General features: G+C 39.5%; 2 protein-coding genes across 2 annotated transcripts; one reads left to right on the forward strand and one right to left on the reverse strand.

The window, feature by feature from the left end:
• The first annotated feature begins 5,879 nt into the window (after positions 1-5,879).
• LOC117038200 (60S ribosomal protein L21-like) lies at positions 5,880-6,370 on the forward strand. Its single transcript, XM_033134919.1, has one exon. It carries the CDS (start codon positions 5,880-5,882, stop codon positions 6,354-6,356), a length of 477 nt encoding a protein of 158 aa, XP_032990810.1. The 3' UTR covers positions 6,357-6,370.
• A 4,567-nt stretch (positions 6,371-10,937) lies between these two features.
• Positions 10,938-19,024, reverse strand: DPPA4 (developmental pluripotency associated 4). Its single transcript, XM_033134905.1, has 7 exons — positions 18,920-19,024; positions 16,938-17,097; positions 15,107-15,267; positions 14,967-15,017; positions 14,464-14,725; positions 12,953-13,148; positions 10,938-11,099 (listed from the first exon to the last, which is right to left on the reverse strand). Exons 1-7 carry the CDS (start codon positions 18,941-18,943, stop codon positions 11,069-11,071), a joined length of 885 nt encoding a protein of 294 aa, XP_032990796.1. The 5' UTR covers positions 18,944-19,024; the 3' UTR covers positions 10,938-11,068.
• Between the last annotated feature and the right edge of the window lie 2,495 nt (positions 19,025-21,519).

Consider the following 21,519-nt stretch of genomic DNA (forward strand, 5'->3'; position numbering starts at 1 on the left):
ATTAAAAAAAAAAAAAGAAAAGAAAGAAATCAGTTAAAAACAAAAACAAAAACTATACACAACAGTCAGTACTAGGAGAATCTTAAATTTAGAATCCAGACCAGTAAGGTCTGTCCTCCTCTCTTCTACATGACTCAGAGGACAGGGTTTGGACAGGTGGCAGTCACGGGGAAGGAGAGGGTAAGGGTAACTTTTGGTGACTGGACAAGGAATTGATTTGGCTGTAGGTTGTTCAATGACAGTTTCAAATTTAGGTATAGCCCCACCAGCAAGTGTCTTTGGCTGGTCAAACCAAGTCCTTTCTTGTCTTCCTCTTTGCATATTGAATGCACATTACACTCCATCAAGATCTTTTTCCTATAGGACAAGTGGAATATGTGTTCAAAATGTTGGAATTTGAAAACTCAATTTATGTTGTCCTCTCGATGTGGCTGATAATTGGTGTTAAGAAGTTTTGGACCCCTGAGCAATTGCCCCACTATCTGAGGATTTTGGATGAAGACGGATGGGAACTCAGGACACGCAAAGTAAGCCCAGGCTACTCCCTCCTATGTCCACGTCAGTCACTTGTTCCTTCTTGAGTTTTCCACCTCTCTGTCTCTATAGGTTCTTCCCTACCAGCACACAAACATTTTCAAGCCTCTCTCACTTAAAACAAAACACACATGTGTCTCCTTTGACATTATCTTTCTATTTAAACTACTATTCTCTACCCTTTCAAAATTCAACGTTCTGAACATCATCTTCTTACTCTATCTAGTTCCTCTCCATTGTAGTCTAATGGTTTTTCCGTCTCTTTTTCCTACCTAATTCCTAAAACATTGATGTTTCATAGGGTTTATTTCTCTGTTCTTGGTCATGACTCATGCTTTCCTAGAGCAGCTTCATTCATTTCTCCATTTCAACTACAACCTACATGCTGACTACTCCCTATGTATTTCTAGCCCAATTTTTTTTTATGTGTGTGTGGTTGTTAACTGTGGATTGGGGTGGGGAGTGTGTCAGAAACTGTTTTATTTAATTTAATTTATTTTTATTGGGGAAGGGGAACAGGACTGTTTTGGGGAACAGTGTGTTCTTCCGGGACTTTTCCAAGTCAAGTTGTTGTCCTTTCAATCTTAGTTGTGGCGGGCGCAGCTCAGCTCCAGGTCCAGTTCCTGTTGTTAGTTGCAGGGGGTGCAACTAACCATCCCTTGCGGGAGTCGATCCAGCAACCTTGTGGTTGAGAGCCTGCGCTCCAACCATCTGGCCACCAGGGAGCTGCGTGGCAGCTCATTGACTTCATTCTAGTTGTGGAGGGCGCAGCTCACTGGCTCATGTGGGAATCGAACCTGCAACCTCAGGGTTAGGAGCATGGTGCTCCAACCACCTGAGCCACCGGGCTGGCCCTAGCCCAATCTTTTCAATTGCATTACTGACCCAAGTTTTGGCATATCCTATTATGCACTTTAAACATATTAAAAAATAAATTCACTGTCTTCCCCAACAACTTTCAATCTCCTGTATTTCTTCTTTTTTGAGGTGTAGTGTCATCCACCCAGTCATCTTAAGGCAGAAACATAACAAATACCTTGAAACACCCCTTCTTCTTAAACTCTAATGGGTCAAAGTCCTATGGAATAAAACGTGTACACATCTTGCTTGATTTTGTCTCTCCTGTAATTCTAATGCCATTCCCTTATTTCTTATCTGAAGCATCTCTGAGCAGTACTTGAAATTTCTAACTGGTCATATTACCTCCCAGCCAACTGATTCTTGATGCTACAAAATACTGATTATATGCTACCTCAAGCAGAGTTTCAGAACTAGAGAATTTAGGATCTATGTACACCAGGGTGAACTAGGAAGCAGATTCAGAGGTTTTGAATTGGCCTTCCCACTATGACAGTTCTTACCCCATAGGCCAAGGACCCAATGTGGGGGCTACTTCAACTATCAAGTATAACAGTTCTAATTGTAAACATTCAGAGACTGAGAAAATGAGCACTAGGTTGTGTTCATAAAACCAGTTGGCCTCCTTGCGTGAGCTAGATGTTAGCCCAGATTCCAGTTATTACCTGGATCCTTTAACCCCTAATCTAACAAAGCAGGGAAGAAGCGGTCATGATGATAATTTGCGTATCAATGTTAATTCAGACCCTGTGTCCAATAGTCTTCAAAATGCCTTTTCTCTTTTCCAGTGTACATGTACAGGTTAAAGGACTATAGATCTCTTTGGGGAAGGTGTGGGGGAATCACTATAAAAACTACTTGTCAAGTTGGTACAGGGTTCTTCCTACTAGGAAACCAGCCATCTCATCACCTAGAGGGTTTTGGATCTGAAAATCAGCTCAAGTCTGGGAGCTGAGCCAGAGATGGTGATTTTTTTTTTTTTTTTACTCGTTTCAGGTGTACAGAACAATGTAATAGTTAGACACTTACACCTCTCACAAAGTGATAACCTCCCCAAATCTACTACCCCTCTGACATCATATATAGCTGTTACAATACCATTGACTATCTTCCCTACACTGTACTCCATATCCTGTGACTCTAGATGATATAGATATAGATATAGATATTATAGTTAACATTCAATATTATTCTACTTCAGCTTCAGGGTATAGCACAGTCAATGATGTGATCCCCCTGATAAATCCAGTGCCCGTCTAGTACCATACATAATCTTTACAACATTGTTAATTATATTCCCCCTACTGGATTTCATACCCCTGTGACTATATTGTGATCACTAATTTGTACTTTCTAATCCTTCACCTTCTCCTCCATTCCCACCCTCCTCCCATCTAGCAACCAACAGGTTTTTTTTTTCTTCCCTATATCTGTGAGTCTATTCCTGTCTTGTTTGCTCATTTGTTTTGTTCTTTAGATTCCACATATAAGGGAGATCATATGGTATTTGTCTTTCTAAGTTTGACTTGTTTCACTTAGCATAATATTCTCTAGGTCCATCCATGTTGTTGCAAATGGTAAGATTTCATTCTTTTTTATGGCCAAGTAATACGCCATTGTATAAATGTACCACGGTTTCTTTATCCAATCGTCTATCAATGGGCATTTCAGTTGTTTGCACATCTTGGCTATTGTGAATAGTGCTGCAATAGACATAGGGGTGCATATATTTTTCCGAATTAGTGTTTTAGATTTCTTTTGATAGATATCTAAGAGTGGAATTGCTAGGTCATAAGGTAGTTCATTTTCAATGTTTTGAGGTACTTCCATACTTTTTCCATAGTGGCTGCAACAATCTGCAATCCCACCAACAGTGCACGAGGGATCCCTTTTAGAGATGGTGAATCTTAACTAGGATAATTGCCCCCAGCCTCCTGCTCTTCTATTCTTGACATTTGATTGTACATGTTAGGAAGCATCAAATCATTATGTTATACTATACCTTAAATTTATACAATGTAATGTCAATTATATCTCAATAAAACTGGAAAAATTCCAAATAAAAGTAATTATTTACTTCCAAATTTATATATATATATATAGTATATATATATATTTTATATATATTTTATATATATATACTATATATATATATATATATATATATATATATATGGTGCCAAAAAAATGTATACAAGTGGACACTTTGGTCAACGTTACTCAAGCACTCAAGCAGTAGTTCACCATAATCAGAAGTGTCTGGACACTGATGGTAACCACTTTGAGCACCTCTTGTAATTGCAGAAGTCAAATGTGACTTGTAGTCATCTTTTGTTATCAGTGTATATTGAGTATACAATTTTAATACAGTTTTCCTTTCTTAAAATGTGTATATTTTTTTTGGCACGATATATATACATATATGTATCATGCCAAAAAAAAAAATATATATATACATATACATACATATATATATATATATACACACACATACATACACACACACATCCTTATTGGCTGCCCATCTACTTTGCTCCTAGGGACGTCGTATTTTATTAACCATCTACACAGACCTTGTGAATTAAGCCCCTTTGGCTGCCCTCCAACTTGCCTGGTAATTGCAGCCTCCTGGTTTCTGCTGGTAAAGTGCCACCATCTGGCTCATTTACTTCAGGCCCCATCATCCCCAGAATGCCCTTAACAAGCTCAGCTCTGTGACTGCCTCACCTATCAACAGCCCTGTCGACAGAGGACTGCTGAGCTTCTCAGCAGTGCTATGCCTCCTCGTCAGCACGTTCCTGATGGTCTAGGGGAGTGCTGTGTCCTCTGGGCCCACCTGAGGAACAACTCTGGTGAGTGTATGGCCTCACATAGAACATATCCATCCCTGCAGGCCCACATTCCTCCGCCCCTTTATTCCCTCCTTTACCCTTAGCCAGGGAAGTTTGGGCAGTCATGCTTTCCCCAATGCTGGCAGTCACTTTTTCTGGGCCTCTAAGAATTATCCTCGCAGTGAATTTGTCCCATCTCCCAGGATCCTTGCGAGGATTTTAAATCCCCCAAGACAATTAATTCTTTGTTGTAATCCAGCTCTTTTGATCAATTGCGCTCAAAATCTAATTTGAGAATTACTCCCCTAACTCCTGCCAATGCATACTGGCTAATGTTTGCTGATCATTTGGTGCATATTCTCTTTCATTCCTTGCCAGGCCCCTCACTTCCCCAGCTGAGTTATTCTGGAATTTAACTCTCAGTTATTTGCCTAATAGCTGGGAGAGCAGCTCGAGGCGTTTTTGAGGGGGACACTGTTATCTGTTACCTTTGAGGGAGAGGGGCCTGTGCAGCATCTTCCAGCATAGAGGGAGTGCTAGCTCTTACTAGGGGACCATCAACCACCTCTGCAAGTTCTGAGAATCCATAGGGGTCTGCAGAGCGGACACTCGCAGGGACATCTATTCCAATGTCCCCACCAATGTTTCATGGTCCAAGATTTTCCCAAGCAGTTTGCTGACTTTAGCATGGCAGACCTGCCTTTGCTAAAATTTTAAGTCTCTGTAGCTCTGCAGCTCAGTTATTAGAGCTTTTGTTTGCTGCTCAGCTATGTCCATTATTCTAGAAACAGGAAATGTGGACCTCTGTCAACTGCTAGAGGGTTTCTGGCTCTTGCATCTCATACTCTTTCGATGCTTGTTAAAGACCCTTGTTTTCTCATTATCCCATTGGTGGGCATTAATAGAACTTACCAAATACATGGTGACGGAAGGAGAACTGACTCCGGGTGGTGAACACACAATGGGATTTATAGATGATGTGATACAGAATTGTACACCTGAAATCTATGTAACTTTACTAACAATGGTCACCCCAATAAATTAAAAAAAAAAAAAATAGAACTTACCAATAACCAGACAACTCCATTATCTTTGAGAGCCTTTTACACCTGTGTTTTCCAAATGCCTGAATTCTTGCATTTGCAAGGGCAGTCCCCTCTAACAGGACATTTTTTTTCAGGTTACCTCCAGTGAAATCTTCAGCAATTGGACCACCAGGTGTGTCAGGGATGACCCACCCCTCACACAGCACTCAGCATGGTGTCCTTTTGTGTTCACCAGCAGGTCAATAAGCCAGTTCCAGAATTCCATGCTATCACCTGTTTTCTCTGACTGCTCCTGGCACCATATGTAAGTCTTCATGTCTTCCAAGACGCAAATGCCAAAATGGAGTTAGTTGCACAAGAGATTTATTGTAGAAAGCAACTGTGAAGGCAAATAAGAAGGGAGCCAGGAGGCTGGGAGGACTATCTACCATAATGTCTGTCTGGCCCCTGGTGAAGGAGACGATAAAGAATTTGGGGAGGAAGAGTCTCAAACTGCAGTGCAGTTCTAAGAAAGTGTAAGCAAAGTGGATGAGGAGTCCTTGAGTCTTAACCATAAGAATAGACCTACCACTTTTTGGCCGGGACGGCCATCTTCCAGTAATTAGTCAAAATGACCAACACAAAGGGAAAGAGGAGAGTCCCTAGCTGTATGTTCTCTAGGCCTTTTAGAAAACATGGAGTTTTTCCTTTGGCCACATACATGCGAATCTACAAGGAAGGTGATACTGTAGACATCAAGGGAATGGGTGCTGTTCAAAAAGGAATGCCCCACAAATGTTACCACGGCAAAACTGTCTACAATGTTACTCAGCATGTGGTTGGCATTGTTGTAAACAAACAAATTAAGGGCAAGATTCTTGCCAAGAGAATTAATGTTCGTATTGAGCATATTAAGTACTCTAAGAACCGAGATAGCTTCCTGAAACAGGTGAAGGAAAATGATCAGAAAAAGAAGGAAGCCAAAGAGAAAGGTACTTGGGTTCAACTGAAGCACCAGCCTACCCCACCCAGGGAAGCACACTTTGTGAGAACCAATGGAAAGGAGCCTGAGCTGCTGGAACCTATTCCCTATAAATTCATGGCATAAGTGTAAAAAAATAAAAGATCTCTGTAATAAAAAAAGAATAGCTCTACCTTAGAAGCCATGCTACACTTTGTGGCTGGGAGTAGCAATAGGAGTTAAGAACACAGTGGTGAAGTTAAATGTGAGGCCACTGACCAACTACTATCCCTGCAGGACAGAGCTGAAAGGCACATATGCATGATCACCACGCCATAATGCCATACTTTGTTTGTCGGAATGCCTGGAAGAAAGGGAAGAGAAATAAAGTATACTCAGTTTGTGGCACTCCTCTTCTGAGCACATTAACACTTTATACTTCCCTCTGAAATCATCATTACAATCAATGATTGGGAAAGAACAGGGCCAAATCACTTGGCTTAGAAATCAATTTAGGAAGAACGTTGACAGATGCCAGTAGAAAGTGAGCTCCAGTAAATGAAGAGATGACTTAATGAGTTACCATTTTCCAACCCATGGACTGTTAAATGATAAGAGGCTTGTTCACAACATCACTTCTTTTCCATTTGAAGCTAATTAAAATTGAGCTGTTTCTTCTTCCAGACCAGTAATATTATCAGTCTTACCAGAGACTTTTTGGGTCCTGGACTCAGAAGTGGTTGTAATGACACGTGAGGCTACTGCATAGGGTTATCATAGCTTGATCCTTTTCTTGATTATGGTCTGAGTTATTTACCGTAAATCTTTTAGCTACATCAAGGGTAGTGGTGACTTCAGGCTTCTTCCCTCATTTAGGTCTGTGCTGTGGCATTGCTGAACTAATCAGTGCCAAAGCTCTTCTTGAGTATGACAGTTTCTGGACCACTCCTGCTGAGGTGAGCATATTCTGCAAACATGTCTCATGATCAGTGTCCAAAGGTAAGGTACTACTATCGTGTTTTAAAAATGAATGTTACTTATCCCAATAGTTCAAAACAGATGGAAGCTGAACAGGGTATAACAGGGTATGGCAAAAGTAATGTATGGAGTATAGACCAAGAATAATGTCCTCCCTGTCTCTATCCCTCCGCTTTCTCTTTTCTCAAGCCAAAAATTATTATTTGGCTTCATACCAAAATTGGACGAAATTATTCAATATAAGAATTAAGACTTTATACCATCACTGCCTTCCCAACAAGTGACTTTTTAAAAATGCTTTCTTACAGTCTCTCAGATTACTTTTTTTACAGCGAATAGGGGGGAACTAAAAGTTAGTAAAAGGACTCACATTCACATCTTTGTTCTGAGCAGGGCAAATTCCCAATTTACTAAGCCTGCTAGCAGTAAAATTTTGTTGTTGGCACCAGGTACATAAAGTGTCTCAGGGTGGGCCATCCATGAGGGGCAGAGTGGTGAGACAGGGAAGCACTCAGTTTAGGGAAATTTAGCTCTGAAGAACAGAAGCTAAGAAAGAATTTAATAGAATAGTCATAAATAACATTTGCATAGACATTCAATTTGTGAAGTATATTATATATATTCTCATGAATTCTTATAATCCTGTGAAATAATTAATGTTATTACCATTTATAGGTAAGATACTCAAAATCAACCAACAATTAAAATAGCAAAGATGGTCCTCAAACCTAGGTCTCAGACTTCTTACTCCTTCACCTTGGCAGGTCATTAACACTTCACCCAACATACATGCCTGCCATCTTTTTTCGTTTCGTAACCCCCCTCACAAGTCAGGTCATTGCATCAGACTGTAGCTGTGTTGTATTAACCACATAGTAGTACATTAGATAGAGGACAAAGATCAATTTTCTTACATTGATTCCTAAGTAACTTGTGATCCATTTCCTTTTATAATTCAGGTCAGGCCTTTTAATTTATCATTTAGAAAGCTAGAGCAGGGTGAGTGGGCATAAATGGTGCTGATTGGAGTTGAGAAATGGCTTGTGATTTTAAATAGGTTATATTATACCTTTTTGACAAAGTGACATTTGAAGAAAGACTTAAAAGGAAGTTTACCATATTGATACTTGGGGAAAGAGCACTCCAACTAGTGAAAAGGCCCTAAGATGGGAGCAATGTTAGCCATGTTCAAGGAACAGTGAACGCCGGGTGCTGGAGATGAGGTCAGAAGTGAAGGCATACAGGGTAGGAAACACTTGAGGTAAGGTCTTGGACATCATTACAAGAATTTTGGATTTTCCTCTGAATAAAGTGGGATCCATGGGAAGGATCTGAGCACAGGCGTGTCCTAATCTGATTTGTCTTTTGAAAGGAACTTTTCATATGGGCAATTGAGTATTTTATTTTAAAATTAAAGTTTTTATTTAAAAATTTTCAAACATAAAAGTTGGGACAACACCCATATATTCTGTACCTCATTAACCAATTGCTCATGCAATATTATTTGTCTATGTTATGGGTGTATACATATATAAAGGATGCCAAAAAATGTACACACATTTTAAGAAAGAAAAACTTTTATTAAAATTGTAATATTCAATATATACCAATAACAAAAGATGAATACAAGTCACCTTCGACTTCTGCAATTACAAGAGGTATTCAAAGTGGTTACCATCAGTGTCTAGACACTTCCGATTACAGCGAACTACTGCTTGAGCAACGTTGACCAGTGTCCACTTTTATACATTTTTTTGGCACCACCAGTGTATATACATACACCTTTATAATAATTTAAAAAAAACAATGTTGGAGATTTTATATATATATATATATATATATATATATATATATATGCACGTAAGTCTGTATAACCACAATATAGTTATTACAACCAAGATATTTAACATGGCTGTTACTGCATCTAATATCCACTAATCTACATCTAATATCCACTTTATATTCAAATTTTCCCAATTATTCCAAAAAACATCCTTTTAAGTAGAACTGTATTTTATCATTCAAATCACACTTTTAAAAAGTAATAACCTATATGTAGTAAAATATACACATCTCAAGCACACAGCTCTGTATTATCACATATGGATATATATGTGCCTAAGTAACTGTCACACAAAACTAAGTAAGCTCATTTAATTATGCTGAGATGAGTATAATCAGGACTGATGGCGTCCTTTTGAGTAGATTCCTGTTAGATCTTTTGGCAAAAAATAGTCATATGTTGTAATCCATCAGAAAACACATTTGTTTGTACTATTCCAGGTGATAAGTTTGAATACTGTTAAGATGGACATAACCAATTTTTGTCTATAAGCCCTGTCTTGCCAAATGTAAAAATTTACTTGAGGCATTATCAGGTAAATTAATTCCAACTCAGTGAATTTGTATTTTAAACATTTTCCCATCTCTGTTCCTTAGGGCTTAGGATCCTTGGAGATATGCCCACTTTCACTTTGCCAGCCATCCGTGAGTTCACAGGACTTTTTCATGATTTGCCTCAGTGACCAATGTCTTGTCCAGGACTGGACTCCAGTTGTTGGAGCCTTAAATGTCCAACTCTTGGACTTAAATATTTGTCTCTTTGGAAAAGATGGGAAAACGGCTCTACTCTTAGCTCTCCCCAATCAAGATCATACCACAGGATCCCTTTGCCACGGAATTCATCTGAGGCAGTGTACACAGCTCTCATCCTTGAAATATTGCGAGCATGGGACAGAGACCATGAGGGCGGATAGAGTAAGGTAGTTAAAACTATATAGAAATTTGGGGGAGATGTGCATTTTAGGAAGAGTTGGGGAATATATATGACTTGAGAGATTTTATCTTGCCAGTGGCAGTAAGATGGGGTAAATAAGCCATTTTAGTGGTAGAATGATTTTAAAGAGAAAATTTTAAGTTTATTTTAAGGTGTTAGGAACCTAGAAGCAAAATCAGAATGCAAAGTAAAACTCCCAAATTAATAAAGGCAGAAAAGAAGGAAATAGAATAGAAACTTGAGCAATCCAATGAAAATAGAGAAAAAAATGTTTAAAACTAAGTATACATACAATGAGATATAAGGAATAAAATGTGTAGTATTACACTGAAAAATTCTGACCACTAATAATGCCTTTTCACTTAATATTAACATTTATTTGCATACAAGTTTCCTAAATAGATGATCTTATATATACATTTTAAACATATGTATTTATGATTTAGAAGTAGACTCGAACATTTTTAATCAGTAAAAATGTACAAAACAATTACAAATGGAAACAATGACAAAGTACCCTGTGTTTTTATCCCAGAGACACATCATAGAAATTCAGGTTAAGAAAATTTAGAAAAATGTTGTGTTGTACATTAAGAACATGTTTTGGGGAGTGGAGAGAATTACAGCATTCCCTTTGTCTTAAAGCAGTTGAGTATGAACTAAGAAGGCAGCAGATCCCATAAAGACAGAATTCTGAGGTGGGGAATCCAACATGTGAGTGTAGTATTGTTTCACTCAACCTCTTTACAATGCTCAAGTTCCCACTTTAAAGAGCTGCTGAGGTCACTTCTATTTCAGAAGGATAATCATTTGATAGTATTGACTTTTTCTTATTATTAATCACAATGAATGATAATTTGTGAAATACTTCTCCACCTTAAAAACTTAAGACTCTGTATCCCGACAGATGAAGCAGCAGGCACTGTCGGGAGTCTGAGGGTAACATCTGCACCCACCAGCCTGTGTGTCCTCTTCTAAGCAGAAAGCATGGAGGGTGTGGAGCAGCCTGGAGTTCAGTGGTCAGTGGCATCATGGAGTTGATAGCAGTCTCTTTTCTATGGTTCATTAGAATCATAGCTGCATCCTTTATCCTGGCATTGTAGTCTCATTGAAGGCTTTTCATCAATACCTTATTCCTATAAAGCAAAGGATATGTGTAGTTTTAAAGTCGAGACTCTCGAAGAAATAAATATCAAGCTGCATCCTTGAAAATAGCCAAGAAACCCACTGCTGGAATGCCAAAAAAACTGCCCTTAAACTTTAAGATAATGGGTGGGAAGTATTTGGCCATGTCCCCCAGGAATGACATTATCAGCCACTTTGTGTCTCTAACATGTCCCTGTCCTATACAGCCCGTGGGCAGGAGGCCCCAGAATGGATCTTTTACCTTTAGCCCAGAGGCCCAAATATGTCATTAAAGGGCTATCGGAAGTTGTATTCAACTAATTGTGGCGGAAAAGAGGGCAGCCAAAAGGGAAAAGACAAGCCACACTCACTTACCTCCTCCTGTGGGAGCTGGGGGCTGTCACTCCTGGCTGATAGAGGGGGAAGTCTAACCTGAAGGGCCTCCCACTTCAGACATCTATCTTCTGACAACTGTCCTACATCTCTGGTGTTCAGTAATCGGACACCAATGCCCCTCTCCACCCCCCCACCCAGCAAAACAACAGATCTCAGGATGGAGCCAGAATGGTTCCTGGACAACTGAGAGGTAGGGGAACAGATCCTTGGGAGCCAAGACTGGGCTGCACCAATTCCCTCTATTCAGAGGGGTTATCTTCTTTTTATCCTTTCGCTCTGTAGGCCCCTCTCCCAAGCTAAGCCCAGAAGCACCCTTAGCGTCTCCCTGTTGTTAATATAACTACTTCTCCCCTATTCAACCAACACGGAATTTTTTGTATCCCTTACTGCTTCAAATCTATCATCCAGGACAAGTATTTTTCTTTTGTAGCTTCTTCAGCTTCGTTTGATACTACTTAAGACAATTTCCCCATGCAAACTCTCCCCATTAACTTCATATTCTAGCTTTTCTCTTTTCTGCTTTCTTTAACATGACCTCAAATACTGCCGTTTCTCGAAGCTGTCCTCAGCCCCAGTGCAACTATTACCCTTATCAATATTTAAATAACTACCAAATAATTACCTAGACACCAGGATTTCTTTTTGGGGCACCCATAGAAGGTGCCAGGTCCTTTAAACAATGAAAAGCTGAATTTTCCCACAAGATTTTTCTAATAGATTTTATACCATTCCCTCTTTGGCAGTGTCTCAGTCCATTTACTTGCTTAAAATCCTTCAGGGGCCCATCACCCAGGGGTGGGCTGCCAGATTCAAGATTCCTTGTGCATCCCTGACACCTAGAAACTGTTCACAAAATTTTGTACAAGTGCATTTTTAAGGTTTGCTCATTTAATTTTCACAGTATCTTCAGATAGGCATTTTTAAGCCCATTTGGTAAGTGACAAAAGTGAAGCTTATTTTCCACTATATATCAACATACTTTGTCACAGTGAACTACTTGCAATTGCTATGTTGTTCTAAATTCTTTCACAGCATTGGCTCTGGTCCCTATATTGAAAAATAACCTTTCCATCTAATCACTTATTCCCTTAAGTTTTATCAGTTACCAAATGGTATAACAATTATTTACAAACAAATCATCCCCCGTAGACTGTAGGCTACTTTACTTAAAGGGTTTTTTTTTTTTCTTCTAGTCATTATTTTTGTGTGGTGCATATACCTGGAATACAGTAATTATAAATGTTTGTTTCTCCAGAATTACGGGTCTCCAGGTAGAAGCATTCAGCCCCAACAGATAGATGCTCTTTTCGCTAGGATTATATCTATGGGTAATACTTTGATTGAAATTCTTTACTGATAACTTATGCCTGAAATACACGGCTAACTAAGATTAACATGTATTCTTCTCTGTTCCTCAACTAAAGCCAGGTGCCCACTTTTAGTATGTAGAAAAGCACTAAGTAATTACCTCTGAACACATTTTGGGCACAACATATTGTCCTCCAGGAACGGGGGTGGAAATTTGCTAGCAGGTAGCAAGAAGAGTGCACACACTCTCCCGTGTTTTTCAGGAACCCAGGTTTGCCCAGCATAAAACTGTAGCTGGACCCAACCCTCTTTATGTGCAGGAAGACTTCGCCCATGGACCACACACCACCTGACACCTGGGGAAGGAAAGAGGGGTAAATGTGAACAGAGCAAGACCAAATTTTCATGTTCGAGATTGCATCACGGCCTTTGATTCTACGGTCTTTCGCAAGTGTGAACCTTTGATATATGAACTCTGGAATCTTAACTTCACCTACTCTACTCTGTTCCCCTGTAGAAAATAATGCAAAACAGTTCTTTTCACAACGTTAGAAAGAAACAAAAAATGTAGTGGGAAGTGGTATAGCTGCAAATGGGTAGATGATAGTGTAGGGGAAGTAAAACTTTACCTCTACCCATCTTCAGGCTTTCAGCTGGAATTCTAACAAAAAGATTAACAAGAGAAAACATTTATTAATGTGTGCAGTGTACATAATGCAGGAGAAAACACAACAAAAACTAACTAAAAATGGCAGCTTAGAATTCCATCTTATAACATCCTCTACAAAGAATAAATTTGTAGATAAATGACAGGAAAAAGGATGCCAGTTTTGGGCCCCCAATGGTGCCAAACTGTGGGAAGGTAAATATATGGGAGGAAAATAATGGAGTAAGGTTTGTTTGCATGCAAATTCCTCTGGTGCCGTCTCTCAGTTGAGAGAGTGTCTCCAGCAAAAGGAGAATTTATATCTTGTCTTTAAGCAGAAAAAGGGCAGTTTTGGGAGTTGTTTTCTTTTTAATTTCCTGCAGCTCAAACTAATTTTTTATGTCAAAGAGGCATATTTGTGGATGACTTATTCTAGTTTCCTTCAATAGAAAAACTAACTCCAAGTGGTCTGGGATGGCCTTCATGAAATAAGCTCAGAGCTGTCAACACTAACAGGCATTGTATTGTGCTAACCAGTTTATGGTCTCCCTTAATTGTATCCTCTGTAATTCTTGCAATATGAGGTAGGTATTATAGGTATTATTAACGTATTTTACAATAAGAGAACTGGGAACTAGTTTAAGCAATCTGTTAATGTCACTCAATAGATGCTTAGAAGATTCTGGGCTTAAGCTCAGGCAGTTGATTTTAGAACATGCTTTCACTTCTAATTCCTTAAAGAGGAAAGAAATGAAGCCAAACAGATTGCTATCCCCTTCTGATGACATCAGTAATTTAGAGCAGTGGTCCTTTAAGAGTGGTACCCCAAATAGCAACATCAGCAGTGCCTGAGAAATTGTTAGAAATGCAAACTCCCAGGCTCTATCTCAGATCTGAATCAGAAACTTTGAGGGTGGGGGGCCCCAGGAATCACTAGCCTTTCAGGTGGTGATTAATGAGAGGTTAATATTGACCAAACTTATTTCCTCATCTGAACCAGAACCAGCTCTTAATTTTGGGCTTACTAGAAGCCTCTTGTGGTGATTCCTCTGCCTCCATCTTCCCAGCTCTGGCTGCAATTCTGGTCCAGGAAGCAAACACAGCATCTGGGGGGGAAGTTGTCATGACAACCTTGTCCAGTCCTTCAAGAGCAGGCATCCCTTCCTCAGGGGGAGCAGTCACTTTAGAAGGATCAGAATTTTCCAGAGTCATTTCCCACTTTTCCATCTTTAATTTTCTTTGTGTTGTGGTCAATATCTTGGCCTCTGCTGATGTGACAGGAATAACCTATAAATAGGGTTGAAAAGATTAAAGTGCTATCAGAAGAGGAACCTCATTTCTATTACTCTTTGCAGAGCAGGTGAAAAGTGAGGACAGGGAAATGTTGTTCCTCTTTAGAAGAAGGAGTGGAGAGGGGAAAGAGTGGCTTGGATAATTTAATTCCTTTACTCACTTTCTGATACTAATATAGGTAATTAGGATCAGAACTAAGCTTTTTACTCTGCCAAACTTCTTACAAATTACTCACCTTTTGATGAGGGTAAGCATGTTCGCAGAGTCGCCTATATGCTTCCAATTTCTAAGACAAGAGAAAAATGAGTTAATAATGACAGTTCTCGTTCTCACCATTCCTCCCAGGACCACTGTCTAACACTCTGAGCCCCTTACCAAGCCTTTGGTGCCCAGATTTAATTGCTGGCACCAGGCCCTCACGATGTCTCGGTGAACCAGGTTTATGGGTGGCAGTTTAGAGGGCAACGGAGGAACTGGTATCTTCTTCCGAAGTCTTATTTTTTTATTGTCTTGTGCCATGTTTTGTGGATAGGAAGCTGAAGGAGAATGGGATAAAATCAGTAATAATTAACTTCAACTTTTGTGTAACCTTTTAAAACGTCAAAAGTACGGGAGCATTTGAGGGATCTTGGTCCCCGCGCCCCACCAAGAAGTCGTCAGTTTGGCTCAAATGAACTCTCAGAAAAATGAAAACATAAAATAAAAATAACAAAAGTATCATCACTTTTTTAGTTTTCAGAGTCCAGTTCCCATTGTACAGTTAAATGACGTACCAAAGACCACAAAACCTCCAGGGCACAGAACCTGAAACCTAGGGCTTAATACTTCCAAATCCCAGTTTTCACTTCCTAAAACTCCCCACTACTCACACACACTTGTGAACTCCTTAACCCAGACTCCAAGGAAGTTGCACTAGAGACTACAACCTATTCCAATCCAGGGGAATGATATAAGTTTTAATGGGAGATCATAAATACTCAATGGTGCCTTGTCCTCCTTCTCACTATGAAACAAACAAACCACTCAGCAATAAGCACCCAGATATAAGCACAACCACTATTATCCATAATTCTGCCAGCCCACGACATCAGAACAGCACTCCACTCCCATTGCACGCAGGTCTCCTGCTGTACCTCACACACAGCACCATTCAGGAAAAGACTTACAGAACACAGCTCCAGAATAGACACAGGTATGTTAACACTAATAATTGCTAGGGTTACTGAGTCCACATTACTAGTCAGGTATCAGATAGGCATGTTACCTAAGTATTGTTCATTACAACTGACCCTCCAGCCCACCACGACTCAACACAGTAGGTATTACCCTCACTTTTTAGAATAGGGAGTGGAGTTTCAAGAGTGGGACTTCAATCTTACATCAGTCTGTCCTCAAATCATGGCACATCAAGATCCTTAACTACAAGCAGTGAGTTGTTAAAAATTTTAACTTCTACAGCTGAAAGTCTATTTTAAAAGAGAGGTTTTATGGAGCCAAAAATGCTAGCCAAAAAGACGGATCTTGTGGTATATAGTCCAAACCGCCAAGCAGATTGGCTAGGTGGAAAAAACACACATGTCCATGGTCTTGGAGTTTTCAAGTGTTTTTATACATGAAGCAGCAGGGAGGGGGAAGAAAGAAGTAAGCCATCTGAAAGAATTTACCTTAGCTATAGGCAAAAGGGTGGGAGAAAGTGAGGTGGGGCTGGCCCTGGGATCTGTGCAGAGTCCACAAAGCCAACGCTTAAAGAAGCAGCCAACGCTTCTGGAGTTTGATGGTACCTAGCTAAAATAATCTGTGGAAATTAATCTGACATTCCAACAGACAATAGAGGGATGTGAGGCATCTTTTCTTAGCTGGTCCAGGGCCATTAACACACTAACAGTTCCCTTTTGCTCACTCTCGGGCTGCTGTAATTTAATTTAGAATTAGAATATCTCAGAATTTTCTCCTTGTCTGAGTGAAAGCAAAATGAAAATCAGAACCAAATATATTGGGGGAGTTTGGAGACAGGAAGTAGTAAGATTTAAAAGAGGTGACCAAAAGAAGGCATTAGGGAGGTGAAATTTAAGCAAGGTCTCGAAGGAAGTATAGGATTTGTAGAATAGAGAACAAAAATTTCTTTTCTACCTTTTCTACTCCATAAAAATTCCTCAGGATTCTTCAACCCAAGGAAATGGGATTTGAGGACTTGTGGACCTCTTACCTTCATCCTCTTTCATGGACCTTTCTCGTTTGGTTCCCTTCCCTGAGTTTCTTTTTGTACTTGGTTCACCAACCGCCTGCTGTTTCTCTTCAGCTTCTACTGAGAGAGGTTGGAATTTGCAAGTCTTTTTTTTCTCCTTTGACTTCTTTGAGGAGTTCTGCTAGGAACAAAGGAGGCAGTCAGTCATTCCTCTAGTGTCTGGCCTGCCACATCAATACTGCCTGCCTTAAGATAACCCACACCCAGGACATCAAGGCGGCCACTACATTCCACTGGCACAGTGTATTCTCCAGGTATCACCTTAATGCCCAGGTATTTATAAGAGTGTGAAGCAGTGGTGGGGAAGTGGGAGAAGGCCCACTTGAATATATGAGAAAAGACAGAAAATATGGAGGAAGGCCTTATATCACCCACTGTCTATATCTCTCACCAGGAAGATTTTTATTTTCATTCCTTTATTCTTGACCTCTTTCAAATAAATGTTTCCCAGAGGGATGCTATACATTGATTCAATGGCTTATTGTTCTTAGCAGTAAAATATGAAAACAATCAAATGTCTTTAATATAACCTACCAGCATCTTCTCGAGCTGCGTGCTCTCCACAACCCCAAGTTCCAGTCACAGCATTCCTTTCCAAACTAGTTACTTTGGCCTTCAGCTCCACCCCCACCCACTTCTATTTACATTTTAAAATCTTATTCCTCTTCTAGAATCTCACTTCAAGTGTTGGTTCATCTGACAACCCTTTCTAGCCTTTATAGGCCTAATCAAATCTATTGCTGATTTCCTCATTTCTACCATTTGTCAGTGGCAACTTCCTATTTGCTTGTGTGATTTGATCAATGCCTTTTACTCCATTTGACTGTAAGCTCTAACAGGGTAGAATTTCTGTCCTCCTTCATAGCAGGCACTCAAATACTTATTGGTTCATTGAATTCAAAGAAACAATGACGGCGGGAATAAAAGTTGCGTGATACAGAGAAACTAATATTTGTTGAGCCTCTATCTTGTATCAGGTACTGTTTGACACTTTCCTTATTTTCCTTCATTTAATCCTCACAGCACTCTCACGACAATTTATTACTTTGTTTTTCAGGTGTTGAGGCTGAGAGGCTACAGAACTAAAGGCACAGATAGGCACTTCAGATAAAAATTAAATCCAAGGTCAACCTGCTCCCATATCTAAATCCTTTCCAGCACCCATCAATGGGGGAGTACTAGACAAATTAACACTTCTATGGCATTTTTACATCTCTATAGCAGTTTAACATTCACATTCAAATCTTACATGTGCATAATCCTTTCACAAAATACTCACTTTGGGATCCCACAAAAGTCTTAAAATTGAGAGGGCAACAATGAACTGGTTCTACTAGAGACCCAGAGAGCGCCAGGGTTCCCTAGCACAGTAGTCCAAATCTTCTGTACCATGCCTCAAAGCCTCTTCACCTATAGTTTCTGTCTGGAGTCCTCATCAGTTTATCTGGCTTCTAATTATTTCTTGGACTTGGGGAAAAAAATATTTCCCTGCCTCTGGGAGAAAAAGACTAGCTCATACCCAGCACCTTTGGTTAGGACCTGCGTCTGTTGAAGGGAAATTAAAGCATCTGATTCCTTCTCCGCCTCAGTTCGTCCACCTCTTCCTCAAGTCTTTCCTTCACCTCGCCATTTCTCCTGTTACCATTTCCTTCTAGCTGATACTAGATGCTTCTGACAGGATAAATCATCTCTTCAAAACCAAAACAGGAAACTCCATTTCTTATTATTTCCTCACTCAAATATACCAGGCTGCAATCATATCCAGGACTTTACTTTTTCCTTAAAGTGAAAAGAAGGAAAATTCTAAGGCACATTCTTTTCTCCTCAAAAGGAGAAGGGTGCTCGTAGCGAGAAAGAGACAGAGACAGAGAAAGAGAGAGAGAAAGAGAGAAGAGCATGACGAGACTCAAAAACAGAGAACAAACCCACTAAAATGTACTTACTTTGTTGCCTTTTGCATTCTCCATACTCAAAAAAGAAGTCGAGGTTGATATAAAGAAAATCTTCTTACTTCTGAAACGGCTCCTGGCCCAAGATTGCTTTTTTAAAAAGTCTCCTCCCACTTCCTGCCACCCAGAGGCACTTTTCTTTTTCTCCTCCTCTCTGTTCCCTCCCTGACAATTTTGTGAATGCTAAATGTGTGTACTTTTCTTATTCATGAGTAAATTCTTGAATGGATGAATTAATACCATTCCTGGCCCTTATTTAGTGAGCGTTTTAATCATTATCTAAGGTGTGGCTCAGGAGAACTAGAGAAGTTAAAAACTTCAGAAAAATTCCAAAGGAAAAGCAAAAGTTTCCAGAGACTTCTAAACAAGATGTATGAAGGGATTTAATGCTGGAACTTGTGGAAACAGTAGAATTCTGGGTCTGAACTGGTGGCTAGAAGAAAGCAAAACTGTTTTCATGTACCACATACATTTCCTTAATTAGGCAAGTTACTCAACCAATAAAAACTCTAGCTTTCCATCTGTACTAATACTAATACCTAGAACCTTCCTTCCTGCCACTGGCTAATTATAGTTTTTAAAGTCCATTGAGTATTTGTTATGTACCAAATTCCAGATTTAAAAATTCACAGCCATTATTTTGTTGTTCTCCATTTTATAAATGATGTAAAAGTATATTGGTATCTTGTTCGATGGCACAAGTGAGAGAACAAGATATCAAGTCTAGGTAGGCCTGATTATACCGCTCAAGCCCCTAACCTACTGACTCCCAAACAAGGTCAAGATTCTCTCCTTAAAAATTGTCTGAGAAATGCCTCCTTAGATTGCTCCTCTTTGCCAAACTGTCAAGTATTAGAGATACGAAGTGAAGGAGTCTCCTATGTTAAAATCCAGTGACAGCTGGAATTAAACTTTCCTTTGCCAGGTAACAAAGCCTGTTTTGTTCCTTTGTATTGTTTTGTTTTCCTACATCTCATTGCTTGCCCTAAAATGATGAAGATGATTGTTACCCAGATGGAGGTGATAATCTGATCACAGGCTAGCAATAAGTAAATGGGACTTTGGAGAAGAGCAGGAAGTGTAGGTGTGCACTGAGCAAGCCCGAAAGCACCAAAGAGGAAATCAAGTATGCATTTAGACTCTAGATCATCTGAGAGGTTGTATTGGGCTTTGATGGATCAGATTTTTACTCTGACTTATAGACAACAGCCGGTAAAAACTTACCATTTAAGGTTTATATATACTAGGAAGTGTGTGATAGGGTCATCTTTCTTTTCCTAGTATAATCAGAGGTAACATTGCTGAATTCTAAATTAAGTACAAATCCAGATATTGAGATAACTCATCCTGGGCAAGATACAATCAATAATTTGTGTATTAACAGATGAAGTGTGTGTTCAGATCATGATTTAGGAATTCTTAGACTCACCACCATTTTGGGAAACACAATTCTAAAAGGATTGTACCAACCATTAAAAGAAATTGGATTAGCTGATGTCCTGTATACAAAGAAGATTAGTACAATTAAATTCATAATCCCTGAGCATAATTGGAAATAATAGTACTGAGTTTTTGAATAAAGCAAAAAGCCAAGTATCTTTTTGTCGACTTGTTGAATTGTGGTAATTTATAAGCAATCTTGGGCAAAGTATAATGTATTTGTATTTTGGTTTCTCAAGTGTAAAATAGGAATAACTAAGTTCATTGTGCTTTTTAGAGAAATAGTTAATACAAATTTATGTGTAAAATTTCTTACAAATGTTTTATAGTTGAAAGAAAAACTGTTTAATACTTTTTAAAATGTTATTATGTCAATGCTTAAAGAAAGTTCTATCTATCCTAAGTTCAATAAATACTCATAATTGTTTCTCATTAATTTATGGAACAAAATTGTATTGGGCATCTATTTGCTGGGCGCCGAAAATAGAGGGGTGGACAAAAGCAGACAAGAACCATGACCTCATCAGCTTACAAGTCTCTTAGAACAAACATTAAACAAATAATATTAATCACCAATAACATAAGCAAATGCTCTTTTACGTGATTTTTAATGGATTATGTTTATATGTATTATTAAAACAAATATAAACTATTCAGTTATGACACTTGAAAAACAGGAAAGCTCCCTAAGTGTGGCATCCTGCAGTAGGGGCTTTGATCTCATTAAGAAGACAGGAAAGTATCAGATCTGAAGGACCAGGTGACGTGACCTAACTGAACAGAAAAAGGGGAAGATCTGGCCAGAAAGGCAGCACTCCTGAACAGTCTAGTTCAATTCAGGAACTGAAAGAAGGGCTGTGTGGCTCTGAAGGGGGAGAAGGAAAATGTAAACTGAGTGTCATGCCGGGTGGCATGCAGGGTCTCTGGCCCCGCTCCCCACATAAGAACGCAGGGCATGGTGAGGCCAAAAAGGAACACCCACGGAGCCATAGAGAGGGGAGTCATACCACTATAGCCTCGCTGGCGGCTGGGTTGGAGACACAGGAAGCTGGAGCCACACTATCCGCAAACTGCCGTCCACTTCTCTCTGCCAACCAAACTCACTTGCTAGCTGCAATCCGCGGTTGTTAGCTCAGCCACCATCTTCTTGCTAG

The sequence above is a fragment of the Rhinolophus ferrumequinum genome, chromosome 2, assembly GCF_004115265.2.
Source record: "Rhinolophus ferrumequinum isolate MPI-CBG mRhiFer1 chromosome 2, mRhiFer1_v1.p, whole genome shotgun sequence".
In the NCBI taxonomy this organism is placed as follows: Eukaryota; Metazoa; Chordata; class Mammalia; order Chiroptera; family Rhinolophidae; genus Rhinolophus; species Rhinolophus ferrumequinum.